General features: G+C 44.4%; 1 protein-coding gene across 2 annotated transcripts in view; it reads left to right on the top strand.

Moving 5' to 3' along the window:
* The window catches only part of ST3GAL2 (ST3 beta-galactoside alpha-2,3-sialyltransferase 2), a 268,783-nt gene extending 243,048 nt beyond the window's left edge, over positions 1-25,735 (top strand). For both annotated transcript variants that reach the window (XM_033943538.1, XM_033943539.1), the window contains exons 6-7: positions 22,589-22,708; positions 24,321-25,735. In XM_033943538.1, coding sequence (XP_033799429.1) covers positions 22,589-22,708; positions 24,321-24,494 — 294 coding nt within the window. In that variant the 3' untranslated portion in view covers positions 24,495-25,735. The remainder of the gene's footprint in view (positions 1-22,588; positions 22,709-24,320) is intronic.
* The last annotated feature ends 530 nt before the right edge of the window (positions 25,736-26,265 follow it).

Genomic DNA, 26,265 nt, shown 5'->3' with positions numbered 1-26,265 from the left:
CCCCCTTGAAGGCATGTCCCACCCCCTTGTAGGCCTGCCCCCCCCCTTGAAGGCCTGTCCCTCCCCCTTGTAGGCCTGTCCCCCCACCTTGAAGACCTGCCTGCCTGTCCCCCCCTTGAAGGCCTGTCCCCTCCTTGAAGGTCTGCACCCCCCCGAAGGCCTGCACCCCCCTGAAGGCCTGTCCCCCCCTTGAAGGCCTGTCCCACCTCCTTGTAGGCCTGTCCCCCCCTTGTAGGCCTGTCCCCCCCTTGAAGGCCTGTCCCCCCCCCTTGAAGGCCTGCACCCCCCCGAAGTCCTGCACCCCCCTGAAGGCCTGCACCCCCCCCTGAAGGCCTGTCCCACCCCCTTGTAGGCCTGTCCCCCCCTTGAAGGCCTGTCCCCCACTTGAATGTCTGCACCCCCCGAAGGCCTGCACCCCCCTGAAGGCCTGTCCCACCCCTTTGTAGGCCTGTCCCACCCCCTTGTAGGCCTGTCCCCCCTTGAAGGCCTGTCCCCCCCTTGAAGGCCTGCACCCCCCTGAAGGCCTGTCCCACCCCTTTGTAGGCCTGTCCCACCCCCTTGTAGGCCTGTCCCCCCCCTTGAAGGCCTGTCCCCCCTTGAAGGCCTGTCCCCCCCTTGAAGGCCTGCACCCCCCCGAAGTCCTGCACCCCCCCTGAAGGCCTGTCCCACCCCCTTGTAGGCCTGCCCACCCCCTTGTAGGCCTGTCCCCCCTTGTAGACCTGTCCCCCCTTGAAGGCCTGCCTGCCCCCCCCTTGAAGGCCTGTCCCTCCCCTTTGAAGGTCTGCACACCCCCCCCGAAGGCCTGTCCCCCCCCTTGAAGGCCTGCCTGCCTGTCCATCCGCCCCACCCCGAAGGACCGCTCGCCCCCCTGGCCTCCCCGCACCACCTATGAAGCAGCACTACCTATGCTCTCGGCCTTGCCGTTCAGTCCCCACCACCACCACCACCACCCCCCCCCCCGAAGGACCGCTCGCCCCACTGACCTTCCTGCACCACCTATGAAGCAGCCGCTGCAGGATCGCGACGTCAGCTATCCCTGCGCTGCTTCCTGTCAGAGGAGGGGCGGGACCGCGGCGCAGGAAGCAGCGCCCAAGCAGCTCAGGGATAGCTGACCTCGCGATCCTGCTGCTTGCTGCTTCACAGGTGGTGCAGGAAGGTCAGTGGGGCGAGCGGTCCTTCGGTGGTGTGGGGGGACAGAACGGCAAGGCCGGGAGCACCCCTTCAGGGCTGGCACCCGGGGCGGACCGCCCCTCCCGCCCCCCCCCCCCCCTTGGTACGCCACTGGCGCTCGCGCACTAGTCAGAAAGTATAACAACGATAGCTCAGACCTGTCAGTAAAGTTTGGCTGCAAATGTGGCACATCGAGGTTAGAGAATCACTCAGCAATTATAGAGAATCGCTTGGAGTGATCATTTTAATATTAATGACCTCGTTGTACTACATTTGTATGGCAGTATTGGAGACTGCTAGAAAACTCGGAAAAGACCTCGGTAAGTTGCTTTGATAATATGCCGCTAAAATATATGTCATGCACGCTAAACCAGCTGGAATCGGTTTAGTGAGCACGTTAAAGGCAGATTTTAGGAGAGAAAAACTGTCAATGGATATGAAGGCCCTGGAACCTCCTCCCCCCCCCCCCCGTTCCTCCCTTTTACAAAAGCGTGGAAGTGGTTTTAACGCTAGCTGGCGTGCTGAATGCTCTGCGCTGCTCCGATGCTCATAGAATTCCTATGAGTGCCTGAGTAGCACTATAAACTTCTACTGCACTTTTGTAAAAGGAGGAGGACAGTTAAGAGCACATTCAGAAGGAAGTGCAACCAGAGACTGAGAAAGGATGATTAGAAAAATAAAATCACCAGACAATAAAGGTAGGGAAAAATTTTTTTTTTAATTTATTGATCGAAATGTGTCAGTTTTGAGAATTTATATCTGCTGTCTATATTTTGCACTATACTGTATTTGTCTATTTTTCTCGGCTGTTACTGAGGTGACATTGCATATTTTAAAGTAGTCTGCCCTGACCTCTTTGAAAAGAACAGAATATAAATGATGATTAACATTTTCTCTGCGTACAGAGTGCTCTGTGTAGTTTAATTTTTTGGTTACCATTATGCATTGTTAATAAGATTATATTGTGTGTATATTAAAAATGAAATGGAAGAAATTGCATTACAATTAGTACTGTTATTATGGGATTATGGAAGCGGGATCGGGGCGGAGCTTGGGCAGGTCTAGGGTGGAGCTTGGCAGAGGGACTCAGATACTTGTTAGACTTAAGGGGTACTTGGCTTGAAGAAGTTGAGAAACACTAAGCTAGAGCATTGGCTCTGCAAATATAAGCATTGAGGCAGGGGTCTATTATGTGACCCAGGGGAGACCTTCTCTGCCAATGTCAACATAATCTGGGACTGTACTATGCTAAATCAAAGCAAGTACAGTCAGGAGTAGCACAAATTTGACCAAATTTAACCAACACATGTCAACATATGCATTGGTCAAATTTGTGCTACTCCTGACTGTGACGCAGAGCCAGAGTGAGGGACCTTTCCCATGACCAATGCTCTGATGTATCCTTTAGTCTTAGAGTATAGCCTGGATCTCCTCCTGGAGGGAAGGCTTTGGTGCAGGCTGGGAAGTCAATTGTGGTATAGCCTATCAAGGTGTAGGAGACCTTGAAAATCCAAAAGGCAGTCAATGAGTCAGATAATGATCAATGTAGCATTGACACCCGTCTGATGTCAGACTCCAATGCAGGGGAGGTGTCAGCATTGTGCCTGGAAGACGAACCATGGCGATGGTTCCTAGGTTTCTTACACTTCTGGTCTCTTGATGCATGGTGTATTGACTGAGTTTGATGCTAAATGCTCTGAATGCTGAAGCAGATGCCAATATAGATTCTGTGTCTGGTGTCGAGTTCCCTACCATGCTTGATGTCAATGTTGATGCCAATGCAGGTTTTGCGTCTGGTGCCAAGCTCTTTGCCATGCTCAAAGACGATACTGATGCAAATCCAAAAAGTTTAGTACACTGGATTCTGTGGGCTTTAAGGGATCTCTGTTAAATAAACAAACAGAGATCACACTGAATAACCTGGTACTCAAGACCCACACACTGAACATTCCAATTATGAGGGTCAGAGCCTGAAAAAGATCCTATTGCACCGAATACACTTCTTAAAGCCATTTGGCATCATTTGGAACTATGCTTAGTATAATTTGTAGAGTTCTGTTTTCGTTGGTGCTTGCTTTTATGCCCATTTTTGTAATTCTGTTATCAGACAGCACCTTTCATTTTGGTATTAAATACTTAATAAAGATTGAACTTAAAAAAAGCCACTGTCATCTCGAAGCTGGGACATTAGATCATTTACTATTCTATTGTGTATTGATACTTCACTTTTGGAACTCCATTTGGAGTCAAATGAATAACTTACTGGAGAATCCGGTGTCATTATCGTATGATACGGTATTATTTGGTACATCAATGAGAACTAAGAGCCAAATTTCTGCTAATAATAATAAACTTTTGCTCATTATGAAAGGGGTTGTCATACAACAAATTATGAAAAATTGGAAAAATTGGGATCGGCTGAAATATAATTTTTGGTGGAATTTGTTATGCCACATCTTTAAAATGGAGCGGGCAATAGCCATACAGAGCAGGGGCATTTTAAGAAATTTAGGGATGTTTAGGAGCCATTAACAAAATATTGTACAGAATGAGTATTATTTTTTTCCCTTTGTTCATACACTTCCAGGGTGGGGAGGGAGGGTGCGGATATTTTATGTTTTCTTATGCGTAAGAATAATTGTTGGGTATAAGGGGGGGAGGGATATTTGATGTGAATTAGACTTTGATGGAATATTAAGTGATATTAAAGTGTAAAGTGATTGTATTTTATGTTGCACTTATTGAAAGTTTTAAAAATGAATAAAGAATAAAAAAAAGTTGTTTTTTTTAAAGCCATTTTGCATCCTTTTTGCCATAGAGGGAAAAATGGCCAATGCAAGATGAAAAGGCTAAAATAGCATGGGGAGCTACTTAATGTAAGCAAAACAATCGACTCTCCTCGGCCAAAAAAAGGCCATGGAGGCCACAAAACCATAAGCTCAAAAAATATTTTACAAAATGATTTAAAATGAAAAATAGAATGGAAAAAAAAATGACAAACTATGAAGTAAAATAAGAAAATCCCCATGAGGGAAGGAGCCAAAAAAGGTCTGATGCACTGAGGAGAGATTGACAGAGCAACCTCTCTGCTTCACGGAAAACTAGAGACTGATGGTCCCTCGCTCATGTGTCGAGTGGCATGATTTAAAGGGATACGATACTATACTTGACAGGGTCTGCACCGGGCTCCATCTTATAATGTCACCAATATGTGAGAATATTATTTATGCTTGTCTTTGTCAAAATCAAATTTTTTGTTGATCATCAGAAGGTAAATCTTCAAAGAGAGGTGTGTGAACTTTATTCATGTAAAACAAGTGTTTGCACACCTAAGTCAATCCTGTCCAGCTAAGTGAATTATTATCTGGCTGAAAGTGTGTATATAAATATAGAAGCCTTGAATATATTTACGGGTTGTTGTTTTTTAATATTTATTAACATTTGATATACTGCCCTATCTTGGAGAAGTTCAGGGCAGTGTACAATTGTTTTTTTAGCAGATACTCTTAAGTATTTTCCCTATCTGCCCTGGCAGGCTTACAAGGATAAAGACATCAAAGCTCATCAAATCCACCCAGTTTAAGGTTATCATATTTGTGGAGACAAAAAGATGACACAAAAAATAAAAATGGTTGCCACCTTTACTAAAGAAATATTTAATCATACCAAAATAAGTAAATAGCTTTTAATTAATAAAACTCCTAAAATAGGCCAACAATTACTATAAGCAGAGAAAGAAGCTCGACTAGAGATGAAAACTTTAATTCTCAAGAACCCAGAGTACATTATTTAAGAAAACCACCCAGTCGGGAGCAAAAACTGTGAACTAAAAAACTAAAATCCAGCAATCAATTGAAGTTATAACAACTTGCTGTTCTGAAGAAGCTCTTAACAGTTTCATTAGAGCGAAATGGAGATCTTCCGTCACGGCGAATTTAGTGTGAGGAACTGGCCGGGCGTACTCTTTAACCCGAGCTAAGTACCACACTTTTACAGCATAAATAATTCTTTTCTGACAACATAATTATTAAAAATTTAAAAAAATATAAAATAAATTTAAATTTATAAAGCTCATAGAGAAAATAAGACTACAATCGATGATAGCCCAATTATGAGTTTAACCATCAAGATTTGCTCTGGAGGTTAACTCTGGGTTCTTGAGAATTAAAGTCTTCATCTCTAGTCGAGCTTCTTTCTCTGCTTATAGTAATCGTTGGCCTATTTTAGGAGTTTCAGTAAGGATTCTTACTTTTATTAAGAGAGTTTAGTTTTAATTAATAAACATACGTCAAACAGTGACTGACGATCTATTTTTCAAAAACCTCTGGATTTGAGTTTGACCAAGTCCGAGTTCAAGTGTACTTATCAGAAGAGCAGATATCCTTCAACAACTTTGGCTGACTTCTGAGATATGAAAGTCTTTGCAAAACATATGCTTAAGTTTGTACTGCACAAACAAAATTCTTTTAGCAGATTCAACCAGCAGAGAAAGAGAGAGGAGATCAGCAATGCCTTTCTCTCAGTTTAGCATCCCCATGTGTCCAGATTGAATAATTGACAAGAGATGGTTTATCTCATTATGTGAGTAGGTTTAGAGTTGCACTGAACAGCATATTTACTACTTTGCTGAATACAAAGAATGATAATGATTATTTGGTCAAATACAAATACAAATAATGGGTATTGAACTTTAACATAACAAATAATAAAATAAAGCAACAAGAAATCAGAGATAAAGTGTTTATTTCAGTAGGATTTAGCACAGTACAGTCCCAGATTATTCGAATTCAAATTTAAAGCCCTTGGCCCCATTGCATTTATTCATCCCCCAACAAACTTTTTGTATAATATCCCTTTCACTCATGCACATATCACACTCTGGATAAATATCACTTTCCCTAGTTAAAGAAACTAGGTATATATCTTGCCCACCTGCTGCTTGGGTTAAATTCTGGCCAGACCTTTCTATAGAGCTGAGTTTGGAAAGTTTGCTTGCCAGAAATCTTGGGTTAGCTTTGGTTCCTCCAGTAGCCTGAGGACAATAGGCTTCTGCCTTGAGACTTCGGTGCTGTATCCGGAATGAAGCTATGGTTAGGAATGGAGCTATTCCTCCCTAGCTTCTGTTCTCTTGTCTGTTTATTTACACCTACAGGGATAGCTAGAGTTCTCATTGGCTGTTCCTTAACTAGCCCGCCTGCTTTGAATAAAACTTACCCCGGTGTGTTCTTAGGTATAATTTTTTCCACCCCACCCCCTCTCTGGGATTTCCATTTACCAGGAGAAGTAGGCTTTGAAATTAACCACTGACTCATAGGCTTCTCACTTGAAGGCAAATGAGCTTTTGTTACAGGGACATCTCATGTTTAACCTGAGTGACATTCTTACTGGGCTTCTCTTTAGTGACAGTGCTTGGCTCAGCCTGCACATTAGGCACTTTGCTGACTGTGTGCTTTTTCCTGCCAATATATATATATAGTCCTATAGTCCTATGGCACTGTCTTAAATAAATCTTTCAAGTCCCCTCAAATGTATATAGCAATCACTACTATAGGACTTGTGTGTATCACAAATTTCCCTTATCCTATAAAGGACGCCTCAGCCCCACCACTCCACCGCTATGTTAATTCTTGCTTGCGGGAAGAATTACGTGGCACTTCATCATTGGCTGTACCTTTATATTTTTTTTCATTTTTAATGCTGTGTATTTCTTAATATTTTTCTATCTTTATATTTCACTTAATAAATAAAGTTCTCTAAAAATTTGTCTGTGTACTTAGCTCTTCCATCAGCCAACGCCTGGGAGTCTGACCTGACATGACATGACAATAGACAGATGCTGCACTATGCAACTGCAAATAAATAAAACCATACAGAAATCCTTTGCAATAATGAGAAACCTGAGACAAGTCCGGAAATTCTTTGAAAGATCACAATTCCAGCTCATAGTGCAATCCCTAATCCTAGGATTGCTAGACTACTGCAACATCCTCTACCTCCCCTGCCCTGCCACGATGACCAAGCAACTACAAACAATCCAAAATACTGCTCTGAGACTCATCTACTCACTGAGGAAACATGATCATATCACAGAAGCCTACATCAACTCACACTGGCTACCAATCCAAGAAAGAATATTATTTAAATTCTACTGCATGATATTCAAAACCCTAAATGGAAACAGCCCAGCCTACCTAAACAATCGCCTCATCCAAGCAACCTCAACCAGACATAGAAAAACGCACTCCCCTTTCACACCTCCCCCGATCAAGGAAGTAAAACGGTCAAAACAATACGACGGCCTCCTAGCCACTCAAGCTGCAAGAATGGATAACCAAATCTCCAACCTACTGTTAACCACCCCAGACTACAAGATTTTCAGAAAACAAATAAAAACTATACTCTTCAAGAAAGCCCTGAAACAGTCCTAACCACACCCACTCTTAAAACCCCTTACTCTTAACAACACTTTTACCTATCAAATGCTATCTAAAACCCATAATCTCACCATATTCTTACCTCCTAAAGACCTCCAATTCCCTTTGGTAACTCTTTATCCAATGTTTATTACCTCAAAAAATTCAATGTCATCGCTTATTCAACTCCTTTTAATTTGTATGTAATTCCTGTTTTTTTTAGTTGGAATGTAATCCGCCTTGAACCGCAAGGTAATGGCGGAATAGAAATCACTAATGTAATGTAATGTAATGTAATGTTTCGCACCCGAAGTGCTGTATCAAGGGTCTCCCTGTGAAACAGTGGAAAGGAACTTGTTAAGTACCATTCACAACAACCTCCCCCACGTCTTAAAGCTTATCTTAACCCCTTTTATTCATGAATATTAATAACTCACCGAGAGCGTGCGTGTCATCCGACTCTACAGTAACTATGAGAGAAAAAGATGGCCGCGGCGTCTAACCTCGGGGTTTAAATATCCCTCCCTTCTCAATCAGCTGTTTCCTCCCCCCTACCTCTCATTGGCCATACCTCTATCCTATGAGTGAAGTTGTTGTGAATGGTACTTAACAAGTTCCTTTCCACTGTTTCACAGGGAGACCCTTGATACAGCACTTCGGGTGCAAAACATGTCATGTCGGGTCAGACTCCCAGGCGTTGGCTGATGGAAAAGCTAAGTACACAGACAAATTTTTAGAGAACTTTATGTATTAAGTGAAATATAAAGATAGAAAAATATTAAGAAATACACAGCATTAAAAATGAAAAAAAATATAAAGGTACAGCCAATGATGAAGTGCCACGTAATTCTTCCCGCAAGCAAGAATTAACATAGCGGTGGAGTGGTGGGGCTGAGGCGTCCTTTATAGGATAAGGGAAATTTGTGATACACACAAGTCCTATAGTAGTGATTAATATATATATAGTGGCAGGGAAGCCCCTGACACTGGTTCCAGCCAAGCCAGGAAGAAAAACATACCTGTGCCCAGTCTTAAAGGAGGGCAGGCAGGTTACCTAAAGGGAGGGCACTGTAGAGAAAGGCATGAATTTTGTTCCATCCCTATAATTCCTTCCTAAAAGCTAACTCCAGCACTCAGGCAAAGGTTCTTTGTAGGCAGGCGGACACAGCAAGGGTTAAAGAAAGGGGAGGGACTTAGAAGTTCCAGAGTGTCTGGGGAGATAGAGTAAACCAGAAGGCACAGGTGATAAATTGAACTCAGCTGTTCTCAGCAGAAGGCAATCAGGAAGGACAGCAGAGAATGCCTGGGGAAAGCAGAGAATGCACAGCAGGGAACTATCTATGCTCCAGCCCCTCTGCCTGGCAGACCCACAATTCAAGCTGCACCATACCAGAGCACTTAGAAATCCTGCTCTAAGACAAAGGTTAGAGGAAGTTGGGAAACAGCCTGGGCAGAAGGCTTGTGAAATTTTTCCTAGCAGAGGGGAATCCATTTGCTCAGAGGGGGAGGAGATACCTATGGAAGTAGGTCAGGATTATACTGATATGTTCAGTAATCCTGAGATGGATTGGGACCCCAAAGAAGTAAAGGTGGATGAGGACTGGATGGGTGAATGAAAGTCTGTGGGGAAGTTATGATAAAGTTTCAAACAATTTATGATGGTCAAAATGTGTGAGCAATAATTATAGTACTTGAGAATGTTTCTAGAATGACTGTGGGGGGGGGGGGGGGGGGCTGATAAACTAGTTATAAGAAAGCCAGAATCCCTTTATTGCTTTGAGAGTATGAGGGAAAGGGGGATGGGCCACTTTAGAAAACTTTGAAGGTGATTCAGAGTCCTGACTGGACTGGAAATAGGAACTGGGGAGTCCTGACGACTGGAAATAAGAATCGGGGAGGAAAAGGGCCATCATTATCAAGAGGCTGGTTTAGGTTCCTCATTTCCCTGTCCAGGACTCCAAGCTGGTCAGTTGGGGAATAGTCAGGGGGTATAATTTCTTGAAGTGCCTTGGAATGAAGCACAGCTGTATTTGAAGCCATAGAAGTAAAAGAGAGAGAGAGAGAGAGAGAGAGAGAGAGAAAAGCCAGACCACAGGTGTGGGGGGGGGGGGGGGGCTTTAGGGCCTACCCTGATGCCTAGGGTTTCCTGGACTTGGAGGGTTTTTTGAACCCCAAAAGCTGCATGGACTGAGATAATAGGGGCAGCTTGACTTTTAGTGGCTAGAAACCAATTTCAGGCTGTTTTGTTTTCTTCCTTTTTGTTTTTGTGCTTAGCTGCTGAAAAGTGATTATTAGAGATTTCTCTCCTTTTCTCTTCCCACCTTCCCTTCCTCCTTTCCTCACCCCCAGATCTGCCATCTCTTCCTTTTGTCTGCACCACCCCCATCCCATATCTCTCCCTCCTTCTGCACCACTAGCAGGTCCACTATCTTTCCCTTGCTCTTACCAAATGTCCTCCTTTCAAGTATCTCCCCCTTCCTCCACACTACCCCATGTCCAACTTTTCTCTTTTTCTCTTCTTTTCCTCCATATCATTGCCCATCATCTCTCTCTCTTTCTCTCCTGTTGCCGGCCCCATAAGTTCTTTTCCTTCTCCTTCCACCACTCCCAGTCTGGCACTTCTCTGAACCCCATCCCCTGTTCCACTTTAAAAAACTGAGCAGGTTCAGAGGGCTTCCTCGGCCCGGTATGTCCTCTCCCTTCTATCTGCCCCATTCCGACGTTGCCCTCACCTTCATCTTCTTGCTGATAGCAACTAGGAGAATGCCAAAGAGAATGTCACCAAGTGGTTAGGAGAGCGAAAAGAGAATACGAAGTGAGATTGGCCAGGGAGGCAAAAAACTTCAAATCATTCTTTAGATATGTTAAGGGGAAGAAACCGGCGAGGGAGGAAGTAGGACCGTTGGATGACGGAGATAAAAAGGGAGTGATAAAGGAGCAAAAAGAGGTAGCTGACAGGTTAAACAAATTCTTCTCGTCAGTCTTCACAAGCGAGGACACATCCAATGTACCGGAACCCGACGTGATCTTCCATGGTGATCAAGAAGAAAAACTGTCGGCAATAGAGGTGAGCCATGAGGATGTCCTCCAACAGATAGATAGATTGAAAAGCGACAAATCACCATGCCCAGACGGAATCCACCCTAGGGTACTAAAAGAACTAAGAAATGAGATAGCGGGAATACTCCAACGAGTTTGCAACCTATCCTTGAAAACTGGAGAGATTCCGGAGGACTGGAAGATAGCAAATGTTACACCTATCTTTAAAAAGGGGTCAAGAGGAGACCCGGGAAACTATAGGCCGGTAAGTTTGACATCGGTTCCAGGCAAGATGGTAGAAGCACTGATAAAGGACAGCATCTGTGAGCACATCGAAAAAAATGGGCTGATGAAAAGCGAGCCAACATGGCTTCTGCAAGGGAAGATCGTGCCAAACAAACTTACTGCACTTCTTTGAGGGGGTAAACAGCCAGTTGGACAAAGGGGAACCTGTAGACATCATTTACCTTGACTTCCAAAAGGCCTTTGACAAGGTACCCCATGAGCGGTTACTTAGGAAGCTGTGGAACCACGGGGTGGAAGGGGACGTACACAGATGGGTCAAACACTGGTTGGCAGGCAGGAGACAGAGGGTTGGAGTGAAGGGTCACTACTCGGGCTGGAGGAAAGTCACGAGCGGAGTTCCACAGGGGTCTGTACTTGGACCGCTGCTGTTCAATGTATTTATTAATGACCTGGAAACGGGGACGAAATGTGAAGTTATAAAATTTGCGGATGACACTAAACTCTGTAGAAGGGTCAGAACTACGGAAGAGTGTGAGGACCTACAAAGGGACCTAAGCAAACTGGAGGAGTGGGCGAATAAATGGCAGATGAAATTCAATGTAGGGAAATGCAAGGTCATGCTATAGGGAGAAAGAACCCGATGTTCAGCTACCAAATGGGGGGATTAGTATTAGAGGGAAGTAACCTTGAAAGAGATTTGGGTGTACTGGTGGATACAACAATGAAGTCAACGGCACAATGTGCAGCAGCCGCGAAGAAGGCAAACAGAATGTTGGGTATTATTAAAAATGGTATTACGACCAGAACAAAAGAAGTCATCCTGCCGTTGTATCGGGCAATGGTGTGCCCGCACCTGGAGTACTGTGTTCAGTATTGGTCACCGCACCTTAAGAAGGATATGGCAATACTTGAGAGGGTCCAGAGGAGAGCGACACGAATGATTAAGGGCATGGAAAACCTTTCATACACAGAAAGACTGGAGAAGCTGGAGCTCTTCTCCCTGGAAAAGCGGAGACTCAGAGGAGACATGATAGAGACCTACAAGATCATGAAGGGCATAGAGAGAGTGGAGAGAGACAGATTCTTCAAACTGTCAAAACATAAAAGAACAAGAGGGCATTCGGAAAAATTGGAAGGGGATAGATTCAAAACAAATGCTAGGAAGTTTTTCTTTACTCAGCGGGTGGTGGACACTTGGAATGCGCTTCCAGAGGATGTAATAGGGCAGAGTACAGTACTGGGGTTTAAGAAAGGACTAGACAATTTCCTGTTGGAAAAGGGGATAGAGGGGTATAGATAGAGGATTATTATGCAGGTCCTGGACCTGTTGGGCCGTCGCGTGAGCAGACTGCTGGGCACGATGGACCTCAGGTCTGACCCGGCAGAGGCATTGCTTATGTTATGTATCTTATGTAGGAATACTGCCTTTACAGTGAGATCCTGAGGCCCTGTAAGACAATGTTAAGATTCCATGACAGAAAGGGTAGTTGAACTGGAGGATGCAGCCTGAGCACCCCCTTCAAAATCTGGCTACGTCTGGGTGAGAAGTCAGAGAACTGCGTTCTACTCGGGCTCTGAAGTAGGAAAGGCCTGCCACCTGCTTCTTGAGTAAGCCAACCATCAGACCTTTCTCTAGTCCAGCTTGCAGAAAAGCTAAGATCACCAAAATTGGAGCCCTAAAGGGCTCTACATTGTCTTTATCGCACCAAAGCTGAAATATCTTCCAAGCCTTAACATAAGGTATTATCATTGCTGGCTTTTTGACTTTGGGGGAGTGTGGAAATAACCACCTCTGAGTATCCCTTGCATGCTCAAGAGCCATGCTATAAGCACAAAGCATTCCGGATTCTCTATGGGAACTGGACCCTGCAACACGAGGTCCAGATGGATTGCCAGTTGGAGACCCTTGTCCCTCTGGAGTTGTGTCAGATCTGCATACAACAGGTGACATGCCCAACACAGATCCACCAGGATAATCAGCCCAGGATGGCTTGCTATTCTGTGCATGACTTGGCCTATCATGGGCCATGAAGGAAACATGTACAGGAACTCTTTGTCTAGCCACAAATGAACTAAGGCATCTAAACTGGCACTTCCTGGCTCATATCTTCAGCTGAAGAAGCAATCTACTTTCTTGTTTATTGCCAAAGCCATCGGGTCAACTGACAGGCATCCCCAATGACTCACAATGCAGTTGAAGGCTTTCCAAGACAACACCCACTCCTCTGGGTCCAGAGTCTGCTGGTTGAGAAAGTAGGCCTACACATTCTCTATTTCCACTACATGTGCTGCTGAGATTGCTAGCAGGTGAGTCTCTGCCCAACGGAATAACAATTGGGCCTCCAGTCATAACTGAGCACTTCTGGTGCCTCCCTGACAGTTGATATATGCCACCACTGTGCCATAGTCTGATAAGACCCTGAAGGCCTTGCCGTTCAGGAATTTCTCCAGCACACATAATGACAGGCAGATCACTCTCAGCTCCAGTTGATTTATTGGCCATTTCCTCTGGGAGACGGTCCATCACCCTTGAACTGAGTACCTGTTGCAATGACACCCCCCCCCCCAAGACAAATAGGCTGACATCTGTTGTCAGGATCTCCCACAAGGCTATGCAGAGTGGCATGCCCTTTGACAGTAACTCCGGCTGCAGCCGCCAACACATGCTGCGTCATGCTTCCTCTATCCGGACCAGAGGTGCCTGGAGGGAATCCATTTGCAGAGACCAGCGGGACAACAGGGCATCTGGAAGTGAACGCTGTGACAGGGACACCTGGCTAACTCTCCTTGAGCCGTCTGGAGCCCTGTCTGGCCAAGTAGTTGAGTATGTGACTTTAATTATGCGGCCTAAGCTTCAGTGCTTCCCAGGCACACTGTTGGACCTGGCTTACTTGGATATGTTTCACAAACATGAAAAATAAAAGTTTCAGCTTTTATTTTCAGGCTTGACTTAAAGCCACTTATTTTTAACTGGTCAGGAATACAATACACTAGTCAGGATTACAGTTCATTTCCCCTCCATGAGGGTAGCAATAGCAGAGCTCAAAAAACAAAATTCTCCAGGTCTGTGGACTATGACCAGCTGCAGCAGAATACTGGTGTGCATAGAGTTATTCCTATGGTTAAACCTACACATGTCACTCTGGATTCCATCTGGGACGCTGTTGCACACTTGGAGAAGATAGTAATTGGAAATAAATTGTTAATGGATTATTGCAAGATGTTAAGACCAGAACTGTCACACAGGAAGCAAAAATTTTTGAATTAGAGAGGAAAATGGAGGAAGCTCAGAAAGACCTGAAAAAAAAAAAATCTAACACGCTGGCTTATAGTCAGGGGTTAGTAGGACTGAGAAGTAAAGTGAAGAAAATGGAGAATTATACCAGAAGGTTAAATCTACGTTTTGTAACTTTCTCAGTCCAAGAACATAGCCCCCATTGAACTACTTAAGAGATATTTGATGGAAGTTCTGGGGGACCCAAAAGAAGCTGTGCCTCCACTCTCCAGAGTTTACTTTGTGCCGGGGAAAAAAATGACAAGTCCAGGTCCAGCAAGAATTACCGTATTTTCACGCAAATAACACGCACCCGTATAAAACGCGCACACGGGTATAGCGCGCAGAAATCACGATGATATGTACAAAAACTTTGGTATACCGCGCTCACGGGTATACCGCGCATGCTGCCCGACGCTCCTTTCGCCCGCCCTGACTTTCCATGCGCTGTCCCGACTCTCCGTTCACCCCCCCTGACTTCCGTGCACTGTCCCCCCTTGAAGGTCTGTCCCCATCCTGAAAGCCTGATGCCCCCCCCCCCGACGTCCGATACATCCCTCCCTCCGAAGGACCGCCGACTCCCCAACAATATCGGGCCAGGAGGGAGCCCAAATCCTCCTGGCCACGGCGACCCCCTAACCCCACCCCGCACTACATTACGGGCAGGAGGGATCCCAGGCCCTCCTGCCCTCGACGCAAACCCCCCTCCCCCCAACGACCGCCCCCCCCCAAGAACCTCCGACCGCCCCCCAGCCGACCCGCGACCCCCCTGGCGACCCCCACGACCCCCCCACCCCCCTTACCTTTGGTAGTTGGGCCAGAAGGGAGCCCAAACCCTCCTGGCCACGGCGACCCCCTAACCCCACCCCGCACTACATTACGGGCAGGAGGGATCCCAGGCCCTCCTGCCCTCGACGCAAACCCCCCTCCCCCCCAACGACCGCCCCCCCCCAAGAACCTCCGACCGCCCCCCCAGCCGACCCGCGACCCCCCTGGCGACCCCCCCACCCCCCTTCCCCGTACCTTTGGTAGTTGGCCGGACAGACGGGAGCCAAACCCGCCTGTCCGGCAGGCAGCCAACGAAGGAATGAGGCCGGATTGGCCCATCCATCCTAAAGCTCCGCCTACTGGTGGGGCCTAAGGCGCGTGGGCCAATCAGAATAGGCCCTGGAGCCTTAGGTCCCACCTGGGGGCGCGGCCTGAGGCACATGGTCGGGTTGGGCCCATGTGCCTCAGGCCGCGCCCCCAGGTGGGACCTAAGGCTCCAGAGCCTATTCTGATTGGCCCACGCGCCTTAGGCCCCACCAGTAGGCGGAGCTTTAGGATGGATGGGCCAATCCGGCCTCATTCCTTCGTTGGCTGCCTGCCGGACAGGCGGGTTTGGCTCCCGTCTGTCCGGCCAACTACCAAAGGTACGGGGAAGGGGGGTGGGGGTCGCCAGGGGGATCGCGGGTCGGCTGGGGGGCGGTCGGAGGTTCTTGGGGGGGACGGTCGTTGGGGGGGAGGGGAGTTTGCGTCGAGGGCAGGAGGGCCTGGGATCCCTCCTGCCCGTAATGTAGTGCGGGGTGGGGTTAGGGGGTCGCCGTGGCCAGGAGGGTTTGGGCTCCCTTCTGGCCCGATATTGTCGGGAAGTCGACGGTCCTTCGGGGTGGGGGTGCGAGTGGTCCTGCCGGGGGGGGGGATGTATCGGACGTCGGGGAGTCGGCCGGGCAAGAGGGCTTGGGCTCCCTCTTGCTCCGATCGTGGATGCGGGTGCGGGTGGGAGCGCGTGCGAGCGGTCGTTCGGGGTGGGGGTGCGAGCGGTCCTGTTGGGGGGGGTGAATCGGGCGTCGGGCGGGGTGGGAACTATGTTTTAAAACTTTTGTATACCGCGCTCACGCATATAACGCGCGAGGGGTATGCGCGGTAGGTAAAAACGCGTATAACGCACGCGTTATATGCGTGAAAATACGGTACCCATGGACAGCTTGAATGTCACGCAGTTATTGGAAACATCTATTGAGGAAGAGTGTATAAAATCAACACTCCCGGTGACATTCGTTTTTGAGTCTGATAAAGACTGGGTAATGAGACTATTTTTCCAAAATAGTGATAAATTGTTTTTGGTGTGGATACACAGGAAAAAAGGAAGCAGTTTTTGATGTTGCGCCCCCCAGGTTTTATCCATGGGAGCCCATTTCTTTTTATGTTTTCCCTGTAAATGCTTAAACCTATATGAATCTAATAGATATCTTTTCTTTGATCCCAAACAAACGCTTTTCTTGAAAATAAACGTACGTTACAGGTCCAAGCTGTGGGTCCAAGGGAAGAAATTGGAGAATAGTCTAATGAGGAAGATTGAGTGAAATTAGCTGAGACGTCATTAATTATTTGTATTGTTTCCTAAATTGTAGTGCCTCTTATTCCTAATAATTTTCTCCCTCCTTTTAATTTGTGGGCTTATAAGGGATTTAGCCATATAAATCTGCTTATATAGGAATATATAATCCTATTTTACTTTTACTTTTTGTTGTAATAAGTATCTATAATGACTATTTTCTGTTTCCTGAGAAATGTAATATGTAAATAAGTTCAATTAAAATTGAATAAATAAAGAATTAAGAATAATAAAAAAAAGGAATAAGGTCTGGAGTCAGAAAGAAATAAATATTGGATTTACAGTCAGAACAAGGAAGTGCAACCAGAGACTCATGAAATCACCAGACAGCAAAGGTAGGAAAAATGATTTTATTTTAAATTTAGTGATCAAAATGTGTCTGAATTTATATCTGCTGTCTATATTTTGCACTATGGCCCCCTTTTACTAAACCACATAGCAGTTTTTAGCGCAGGGAGCCTATGAGCATCGGGAGCAGCGTGGGGCATTCAGCGCAGCTCCCTGTGTAAAAACCGCTATTACGGTTTAGTAAAAGGGAAGGTGGTACATTTGTCTGTTTTTGTATAGTTGTTACTGAGGTGGCATTGCATATTTTAAAGTCATCCGCCTTGACCTCTTTGAAAAAAACCCTGAATATAAATGATAATTAACATTTTCTCTGTGTACAGCATGCTTTGTGGGTTTTTTTTAAATTTTATTGCTGGTAGATCATTTTGACTTGGTCATTTTAAAAGTAGCTCGCAAGCCAAGAAAGTGTGAGCACCCCTGTGCTGTGGTCTAATATCAAAGTTTTTAATTCTTCTTTTAGTTCCAGTCATTTTGCAATTCCATATCACAGATTGTGTTTACTACGCATAGCTTTATGTAGGTCCTCTTCCTGTCTTCTCCAAGTTCTTATCTTTTCAGTTGGTGGTGATCTCAAATTCCTCTCTGCTGCCTTGTTTTTGTGTTCTTTAGCACTCGTAACTTGAATGTAATATCATAGCAGAATCTGCATTGTTTTTGAGCCATGTTTTACCAAGAAATCTCAACATAAAATATCACAGAACACTGATAATGTTCTGGACAAATCTACCAAGTTTAAAGTACTCTACTATAGAACAGTCAGCGTCCAAGAGAGAGCAGAAACAACCTGACGTGCGTGTACAGTGAGTGACACGTGTGTACAGTGCATACTTGTGAGACCTCACAGAAACAACATGACGGTATATTAATATAAACCAGAAGTTTTAGACTGACTGAAATTTCAACTCATAATTTTGATTACAGTGCATAAGACGCGCCCCATATTTTAAGCATATTTTGAGGGAAAATAAAGTACGTCCTATATGCCCGCAAATATGGTAATTTAAATATTTTTCAATATTGTATAATGCTAAACAGATAATTAGTATTTTTCTACATATTTGTGTCTCTATTTCTTGTTAACAACATTTACTGTTATATTTTATTATATTATTCTAAATCTCAAATAAAAATAAAAAACAAAACAAAACCAGAGCCTTCTTTGTCTATTGACTTAATAATAATGTCCTGGTTATTTTGTAGGGCTTTCTTTATTGCAATTTTTCTTGTGGGAAATGGTACTATAGAATTTTCTTCTGTTTGACATAAAACTGCACTTTTACCCTATGTCAGAAGCTCTTTGTATAATTGTTTAATTTACTATTTCACCCACATAGTGAGATGTGATACGTGTTCTCTCTTTTGAATTTGTAATCCGATGTATTGGTACAAGCTCTGTTTTATGAAAGTGTAATTTTAGGCAGAGTTTCCTAACACGTTTGTTTAGATGCTTGTAAAGCTGAATTTCATTCTTTGTGTTCAAACAGAAAAGCATAATGTTAGTCCTTTAAAATCCAAAGACCTGGTGCTGTGTTAATTAATCACAAAAAGCCTCAAATGTCAGAGGAGGTTAGAACAAATAGTTGATAAGAGAAACTTGCTTTTAGATTCTCAATTCTCAGAGCACAATCAACAAACAGTCAGCAATAAAACAATTAGCAATGAAGCCAATAACATTTGGGTAACTTTATTCTTTGTTTATATTATATAATATGTTATATTAGGTTATTATCATATGAAGGATTACTTAAAATTTTGAAAGATATATAAGTTACCTGTACAGATATTAGTGTAATTTATGTGATACCTATTGTTTTGATCATTTTTATGACACTGTTTTAGATTAAAAATCAGTAAAGATTTAAAAAAAAAAAAAAAGCAATGATGCCAATAGATCACAATTTAACATTTGAAATTTCCCACTTTCATCGCACTGTAATCGGTAGAAAAGATAAGACACTTGTTGGTGAATATATATGATGTTTTTGGGTAGTTCCTACAGTGGGCCTTCGGGCGCACATGTACTGTTGTAGGATAAACCCTGGTGGAGACTCTAAGGGCTCCTTTAATTAAGCCGCATTAGGGCTTTAATGCACGAAATAGCGCGTGCTACATTGCCCTGCGCGCTAGACCTTAACGCCAGCATTGAACTGGCATTAGTTCTAGAAGCGTAGCGCGCAGTAATTTCCTGCGTGCCCTAAAAACACTAGCGCACCTTATTAAAAGGAGCCCAAAGATTTATCATAAAAAAGAAGTTTCCCCAAGAACTGATTTTTTCAGCAAATCTACTATAACAAGTGTTGATTATTGAAAAATTATCATCTATTGGCTTCATTACTAATTGTTTTATTGCTGACTATTGATTGTGCTCTGTGAGTTGGGAATCTAAGAGCTATGTTAATACATGGAGATGTACATTATTGACCCATTTTATCTGCATGTCCATCAAACTTGTCCATAAAAGTTTCTCTGTGGTCTGATAATTGTCCTATTCTGCTGGTAGCTGAAGGCTTGATATATATTCAAAACCCAATATCTGAATAGTGGCAGCCATGATACAGATATTAGTATTGGCTGTTGTTATCTGTAACATTCAACTGTACTGTATGAATAGTGCTATTGACCCTCTTTTCAGACTGCTTCAGCACTATCCAAATTGTGCTATAATGGTACAGAGGATGGAGGAAGAAAATTTTCCAGAAAACAGCAATATCGACTCAATATAGCTGCTTTCTGGACATTCAGTGCCATCTGCAATCTGGATAGAGCCAACCAGACATTCATTGCCATCTGCAATCTGGATAGAGCCAACCAGTGTTTAGGTTTTGCTGTTCATATTCATCTAATGAGTCCACTCCAGGGTATAGTCTTGTCAGGTGTTGCACTGTAGTGGTTTAAGACAAGTTAGTGTTCTCTTTTTGGCAATGGAAAAAGGCTTTCACTTTTTGTTTGTTTCTTTCTCATTGCCCCGTACATTCTCTTAGCATAGATTCATCATTGTTCTTTTTCCAGCTGATCTGTGAGATTGATGTTTTGCTCCTGTGTGGTCTTGAGTTTTTCTCCGATTTTTGTATAATTGGTGTATCAGTAAGGTGACCATACGTCCCGTTTTGAACGGGACTGTCCCTTTTTTAGATCCCCTGTCCCGTTGTCCCCACGCACAGCTTCGGGATGCCAAAATGTCCCATTTTCAGGGACAGCCTCCCAAAGCTGTCCGTGAGGACAACGGGACAGGCAATTGTTTCCCCTCCCTCTAGCGCCGAAGCCGAAGCCTGCCCTCCCCCCCAACCGACCCCTGCTACTGCTGCCTACTGCCGCTTCAACAACATCCCCCCCCCCCAGGTTTTGAAGGCGACGTTGGACCGGCACACTTAGCTACCCTGTTCTCACTCCCTCTAACACCAGCCCTGCAGCTCCAGACTTCCCCACACCTGCTCCCCCCCCCCCAGATCGCTATTATTTTAAATGTTATGGCAGCCGCGGTTCTGTATCCATCAGAGGAGACTTCAAACCTCAGCCTGTCCTGGAACTCTTCCTGCAGCAGCCACCCGCTTAGGCGGGAACAGGAAGTCACTGTTGCAGGAAGAGTTCCGGGGCAGGCCGAAGTCGGAAGTCTCCTCTGATGGATACAGTGCCGCAGCTGCCATAACATTTAAAATGATAGCAATACCGGGGGGGGGGGGGGAGCAGGTGTGAGGAAGTCCGGAGCTGCAGGGCCGCTGTTAGAGGGAGTGAGTGCTGATGGTGCCGCAGGGTCCCAATGGGGGGAGGGAGGAAGGAAGAAGAGGAACCAAAGCATTGGCAATTTGGGGGGAGCAGGTGTGGGGAAGTCTGGAGCTGCAGGGGAGAGTGTTGCTGTACCCAAGTGGAGGGAGAAGGAAGATGAGGGAGGGAATGAAAAGAGATGCCAGGGCTTGGAGGGAAGAAGAGATGCCAGAGCATGGAGGGAAGGAGGAAGGTATGCCAGACCAAGGGAACAGGAATGGGGAAAGGAAGGAGATGTCAGAGCATGGAGGGGGAGGGAAAGATGGAAGAAAAGGAAAGGAGAGAGATGCCAGGAAATCAGGAAAGGGATGATGCCAGACCGTGGGGTGGGAAGGAAATTAAGGAGGAGAGAGAGATGCCAGAGCATAGGGGATGGGGTGGTGACAGAGAGAGAAAAATGGAGAGGTGGCAGAGCTGAAATCAATCATGTACAAAGGAGAGAAGGGGCACAGGATAGATAGTTTATGGAAGGAGCATAGAAAGAGGGAAGATGCCATATGGAAGAGAGAGAGAGGGTGGACACTGGATGGAAAGGGCACAAAGGGCAGTGAATGGAAGGGGCGAGACAGAGGGTGAACAATAGATGGAAGGGGTAGAGAGAGGGAGACAGACACTGAATGGAAGTGTGTGGGAGAGGGGGAGAAGACGCTGGAAGGAAGTGGGGAGGAGAAAGAAAAAAGAGCACATGCTGGATTGAGGGAAGAGAATAGAGTTAGATACTGGAAGGGGTGAGGGAAAGAGGTGGCAAGCTATAGGTAGATACAGTTAAAGAGGGAAATTGAGGACTGACTAGTAAAAAAGAATTTAGACACTAGGGAAGAACAGGAGGAAGGGAGCGGAGAGAGAGATGCCAGAGCAGGGGGGAAGGGTAGGAGACAGATACCAGACCTGGGAGGAGGAAAAGAGGAAGGAGAGATACTAGATTTGAGGGGAAAAAAGGAGGAGAGAGATGTGCTAAAATCTGCTGGGAGAGAGGAAAAAAAGGAGAGAAAGAGGCAGAGAAAGGGGAGAGGATTTGTAAGCAGATTAGAAAGACTACAGAGAGAAAGGCCTGGACGAAAGGGGAAAGACAAGAGGCTGATGCAGGACTATGGGAGGTTCAGACAGAGAGGGAGAGAGAGGGAGACCTGGTACAAAGGAGAACTAACACTGGATCTGGGGAGGGTAATAGAGGGAAAAGAGAGAGAGAGATCTGGACCCAAAGGGGATGGGGCTGGATTGTGAAAGAAATGTTGGATGCAAAAGAAAGAAAGATTAGATGCACAGTCAAAGGAAGTGACCGAGACTCATGAAATCACCAGACAACAAAGGTAGGAAAAATGATTTTACTTTCAATTTAGTGATCAAAATGTTTCTGAGAATTTATATCTGCTGTCTATATTTTGCACTATATTTGTCTATTTTTCTATAGTTACTGAGGTGACATTGCATATTTTAAAGTAATCTGCCTTGACATCTTTGAAAAAACCCCGAAACTCATAAATGATAATTAACATTTTCTCTGCGTACAGTGTGCTTTGTGTTTTTTTAATATATTTTAGGTTTACCATTATGAATTAATAAGATATTGCATGTACATGAAAATGAATGGAGTAAATTGGGGGCAGGGCTAGGGCGGGGCTGGAGATGGGGATAGGGTGGGATTGGGGGAGGGACTGAATATTAATAGATGTCCCATTTTGATGAAATGTATCAGTTGTGTATCAGTTATGTATCAGTTGATTTCTCAGTTCTATTTAGAGCATTTGCAGACTTCTTTTCTACATATTCAGAATTTTTCAATGTGGAGAATAAATGTGTGTAGAACTTTTTCTCTAGCATTCAATCTATATCAAGAATCTGAGAAAGATATCAGAGTCCAAGTTGGTAGGAATTCCTGTTCCTCTCCTATCACCTTGCTGAACTTCTTATATTTTGTGTAGATGGCAGCAGGTAATGTGGCTTCTGTCTTTCTTCCAGGTGCAGATCTACAACCCCGCCTTCTTCAAGTACATCCATGACCGCTGGACGGAGCACCATGGCCGCTATCCCTCCACTGGCATGCTGGTCCTTTTCTTTGCACTACATGTCTGTGATGAGGTGAGAGAGCAACTGGAGAGATGGGGTTTAAAGATGAAATGGGGAGACAGCTATATTCTACTTTAATTGGAAGGAGAAAGCAGCAGTTTTACAAATGATTTTTGCTTTCACTTTTATTTTTATTTCTAGATGTCTATTTTTTCTTTAATATACGTTCACTCCAGTGGCAAAACCACAGGGGCCATGGACCCCCAACTTTGGGCCCAGGCCCCTTTTAAAATTGAAGCATCGGATGCTTGGCTGGCGGGAAAGCTTAAGCCCCACCAGCCAAAGAGATTCTTAGCAGGAAGTCGATGGGGTGCTCCAGCTGCCAGCGTTGGCATTTCTGCACATATTCAGTTTATACATTGAATTGAGCATGCATAGAAGTGTTAGTGTCAGAGGCTAGAACATCCTGCTGGTTTCCTCACTGCTCAGGCAGCATAGGTCCTCTACCTTCCACTATAGGAAAATAAAGCAATCAGCCCCAGATCAAAAAAGGTTACAGGTCAGTGACTTAGCTGAAAATTAAGCCCTCCTGGCATCTTAACATTTGCCACAAGTAATTACATCACTCATGCTTAAGGTGACCATTCGTCCTGTTTTGAACGGGACCATACCATTTTTAGATCGCCTGTCCCATTGTCCCCATGCACAGCTTTGGAACACCGAAATGTCCCGTTTTCAGAAGGAGCAGGACAGGTGAACTGAAAATGGGCCGCTGCCGCCTATTTCTCCAAGCCAACGCTGTACTAACATCATCTTCATGCAGCGACTGCACAATCCTTCTCCCCCTCCCCCCGACATCAATTTTGACGTTGGAGAGGAAGTTCCAGGCCACACCAACAACCTGTACAGGAGCATCAACACCTCCTTTCTTCTGCTGGTTACGCCTCTCTCTATATGGCCTAGCATCCTTTTGGCTACAGCCGTCACCTTGTCACACTGTTTCATCACCTTAAGATCCTCAGACACCATCACTCCAAGTCCCTTTTCCTATCTATACATATCAGTCTCTCACCTCCTAGCACGTACAGCTCCCTTGATTTTCTACTCCTCAGATACATCAACCTGCACTTCTTTGCTTTGAATTTTAATTGCCAAACATTAGCCTCAGTTACGGTCCTCTGTGATGTCCTGCCCTTGAAGAAACAGGAAATTGCATCAGAGGTGGCAAGCCATCATAGAGGAACAGAGTGCTATAATCTCTGATCCTTGCAACTGATGTGCGCATACACACACACACACAGACGCAACGCAGGACACACAGCAACAGCAGCTTGGTTAGAATAGTAGTCGGAGGTCAAATTGTGGGCATGCCCTTTTATCAAGGCTATATTGTCAGGAGCTTTTTTGTTGTTTGTTTTTTTTTGTCAGGGCCATTTTGTGTTTGGGCTGTTTTGTTGGGGCTATTTTGATCTGGTACTGTATATAAGGTATGCCTCTGCCCTACATTACCTTGTGTTTGTGTTCATGATAAGATAAGAAGAGTATCTACTTTGCATTTTCTCATACATATGGAAGAGTGTAACAAGGTTGAGAGTACATCTGATGAATTTGAGTTTCTGAGGGGTTTATCTCAGTTCTGCCAGTCTCATGCCTGTCCTTATTCATTCTTTGCTGTTTATTGCAGGTAAATGTGTATGGCTTTGGAGCAGACAGTCGGGGAAACTGGCATCATTACTGGGAGAACAATCGCTATGCTGGAGAGTTCCGAAAGACAGGTGTGCATGATGCAGACTTTGAGGCCCACCTTATTGACATGCTGGCAAAATCAAGGAAGATTCAGGTGTACCGAGGCCACTGAGAGAAAGCATGAATATATATCTGACACTGAGCTAGTACAAGCTGAAAAGATCCATAATCAATGGAAAAAAAAGTGGTCCTGATAGGGATCTATGTTCCTGGCAATCATGTCAGCTGCACTCCACTATATGTGCTTGGAATTATGGGGAAGTATTGTTTTTTTAACAAATTTTGACACGAGAAAAATCACATGCAAAATTTATTGAACCACTATTCACTCAAGGTGAAGCCAAAAACTGCTTTTTACATCATTTTCTATTCAGGTTCTCATCAGCCTAGTCAATCTCATTCACAAGAGTGGATGAGATGCATGCTTTCAACCAATCATACTTTGAGTTGGATCTCCTCAGTTAATGAGATTCAAAACATATTTGTTTGAAAAAGAGACAATCTGTCCAAATGGACAAAATGATAAATTATTTTGTACAATCAGGATCAGAATCACAGACAAATTCATTATTTTTCTCTCTCTACCTGGTGGGATTCAGAGGATCGGGAACCAACAAGATGTCTGTCTGTGATGGAGAGGCCTAAGCAGAATCAGCAGGTTTTCTAAATCATTAAGCAGAGTAGAGGTGTTTTCTCTTGCAGAGGGTGAGAAGGAAGAGGGTGTCTCTTCTTGCTCTGATAGAGGTGTGGGCTATGTGAGGAAGCAGGGAGCAATAGGAAGCAATATCCCAAAAGTAGTTTGATCCCCAGCTAGATAACTGCATTAGTCAAGCGTTGCATGCTCTTTCCTGTCTTGTGCCCTCCATGCCAAAGGAAGGAGATATTTTATTTTTGTCTTAATTATGAATTCCCTATGAATTTGAAATTTATATAAGCTTTATAGCAGGTTAGATTAGGGCTTCCCAAACTTGTCCTAGGGCCCCTCAGCCAGTTGGGTTTTCAAGCCATCCACAATGAATATGCATGGGATCAATTTGCATGTACTGAGTCTCCAGTGCTCACAACTTTATCTTATGCATATTTATTGTGGATATCTTGAAAACCTGACTGGCTCTGGAGTCCCCAGGAGAGGTATGGAAAGCCCCTGGTTAGATGTAAGCTGTAGCAGATGTGATAAGATGTAAGCAGTGATGTAACTTCAGTATAGGGGTTTGTTTTCTTGCTGCTTAAATTGCTCCCTTCGCCTTCTGTCACTATACTGTTCCTTCTCAACTCATCAATGAATTTGATCCATGTGCTGTATATATTAAAAAAAAAAAAAACATGTGACCTGGGAAGGGTCTTGCCCAGAAGCCAGGAGGGCAAAATCCCATCTAGAAGAGTTACTGCACAGTTTGGAGCACAGAGAAACATTTATTCATTCTTTTTTTTTTTGCCATAATTGTTTTTCCCCGGGAATGTACTCCCTGATGGGTACTGAACTGGTGCTTTTTGAAATAACATATGAGCTCTGCTTGGAGACAATGTTGAGTATGATTTCAAATCAAGTAAATTGAACTGACAATTTAAAATCATTTTGTATTAGATTTAGGTTTATTAACTTTTATAATCTGCCTTTATCCAAGGTGGAGAACAAAATTACATACATAAATAAAAACAATTATACAGAAAAAACACAGAGAATGTACACAAAGAAGTTCAACCACATGTACCTTAGGATCCATCAAAAACTAAATATAAATAAGCTCTCAGCTGACATATAAAAAGCCTAAATTTCCCTGTTATTGGAGGTCCAATGGCAACATGCTCTATTCAAGTGGTCCAGAAATGGAAAGTATCCTAAATCTCATATAATGCAACTACACTTGTCGATAAGAAGGAAC

The sequence above is a fragment of the Geotrypetes seraphini genome, chromosome 4 (assembly GCF_902459505.1).
Source record: "Geotrypetes seraphini chromosome 4, aGeoSer1.1, whole genome shotgun sequence".
NCBI lineage: Eukaryota > Metazoa > Chordata > Amphibia > Gymnophiona > Dermophiidae > Geotrypetes > Geotrypetes seraphini.
This window is presented reverse-complemented; position numbering and strand designations above follow the sequence as displayed.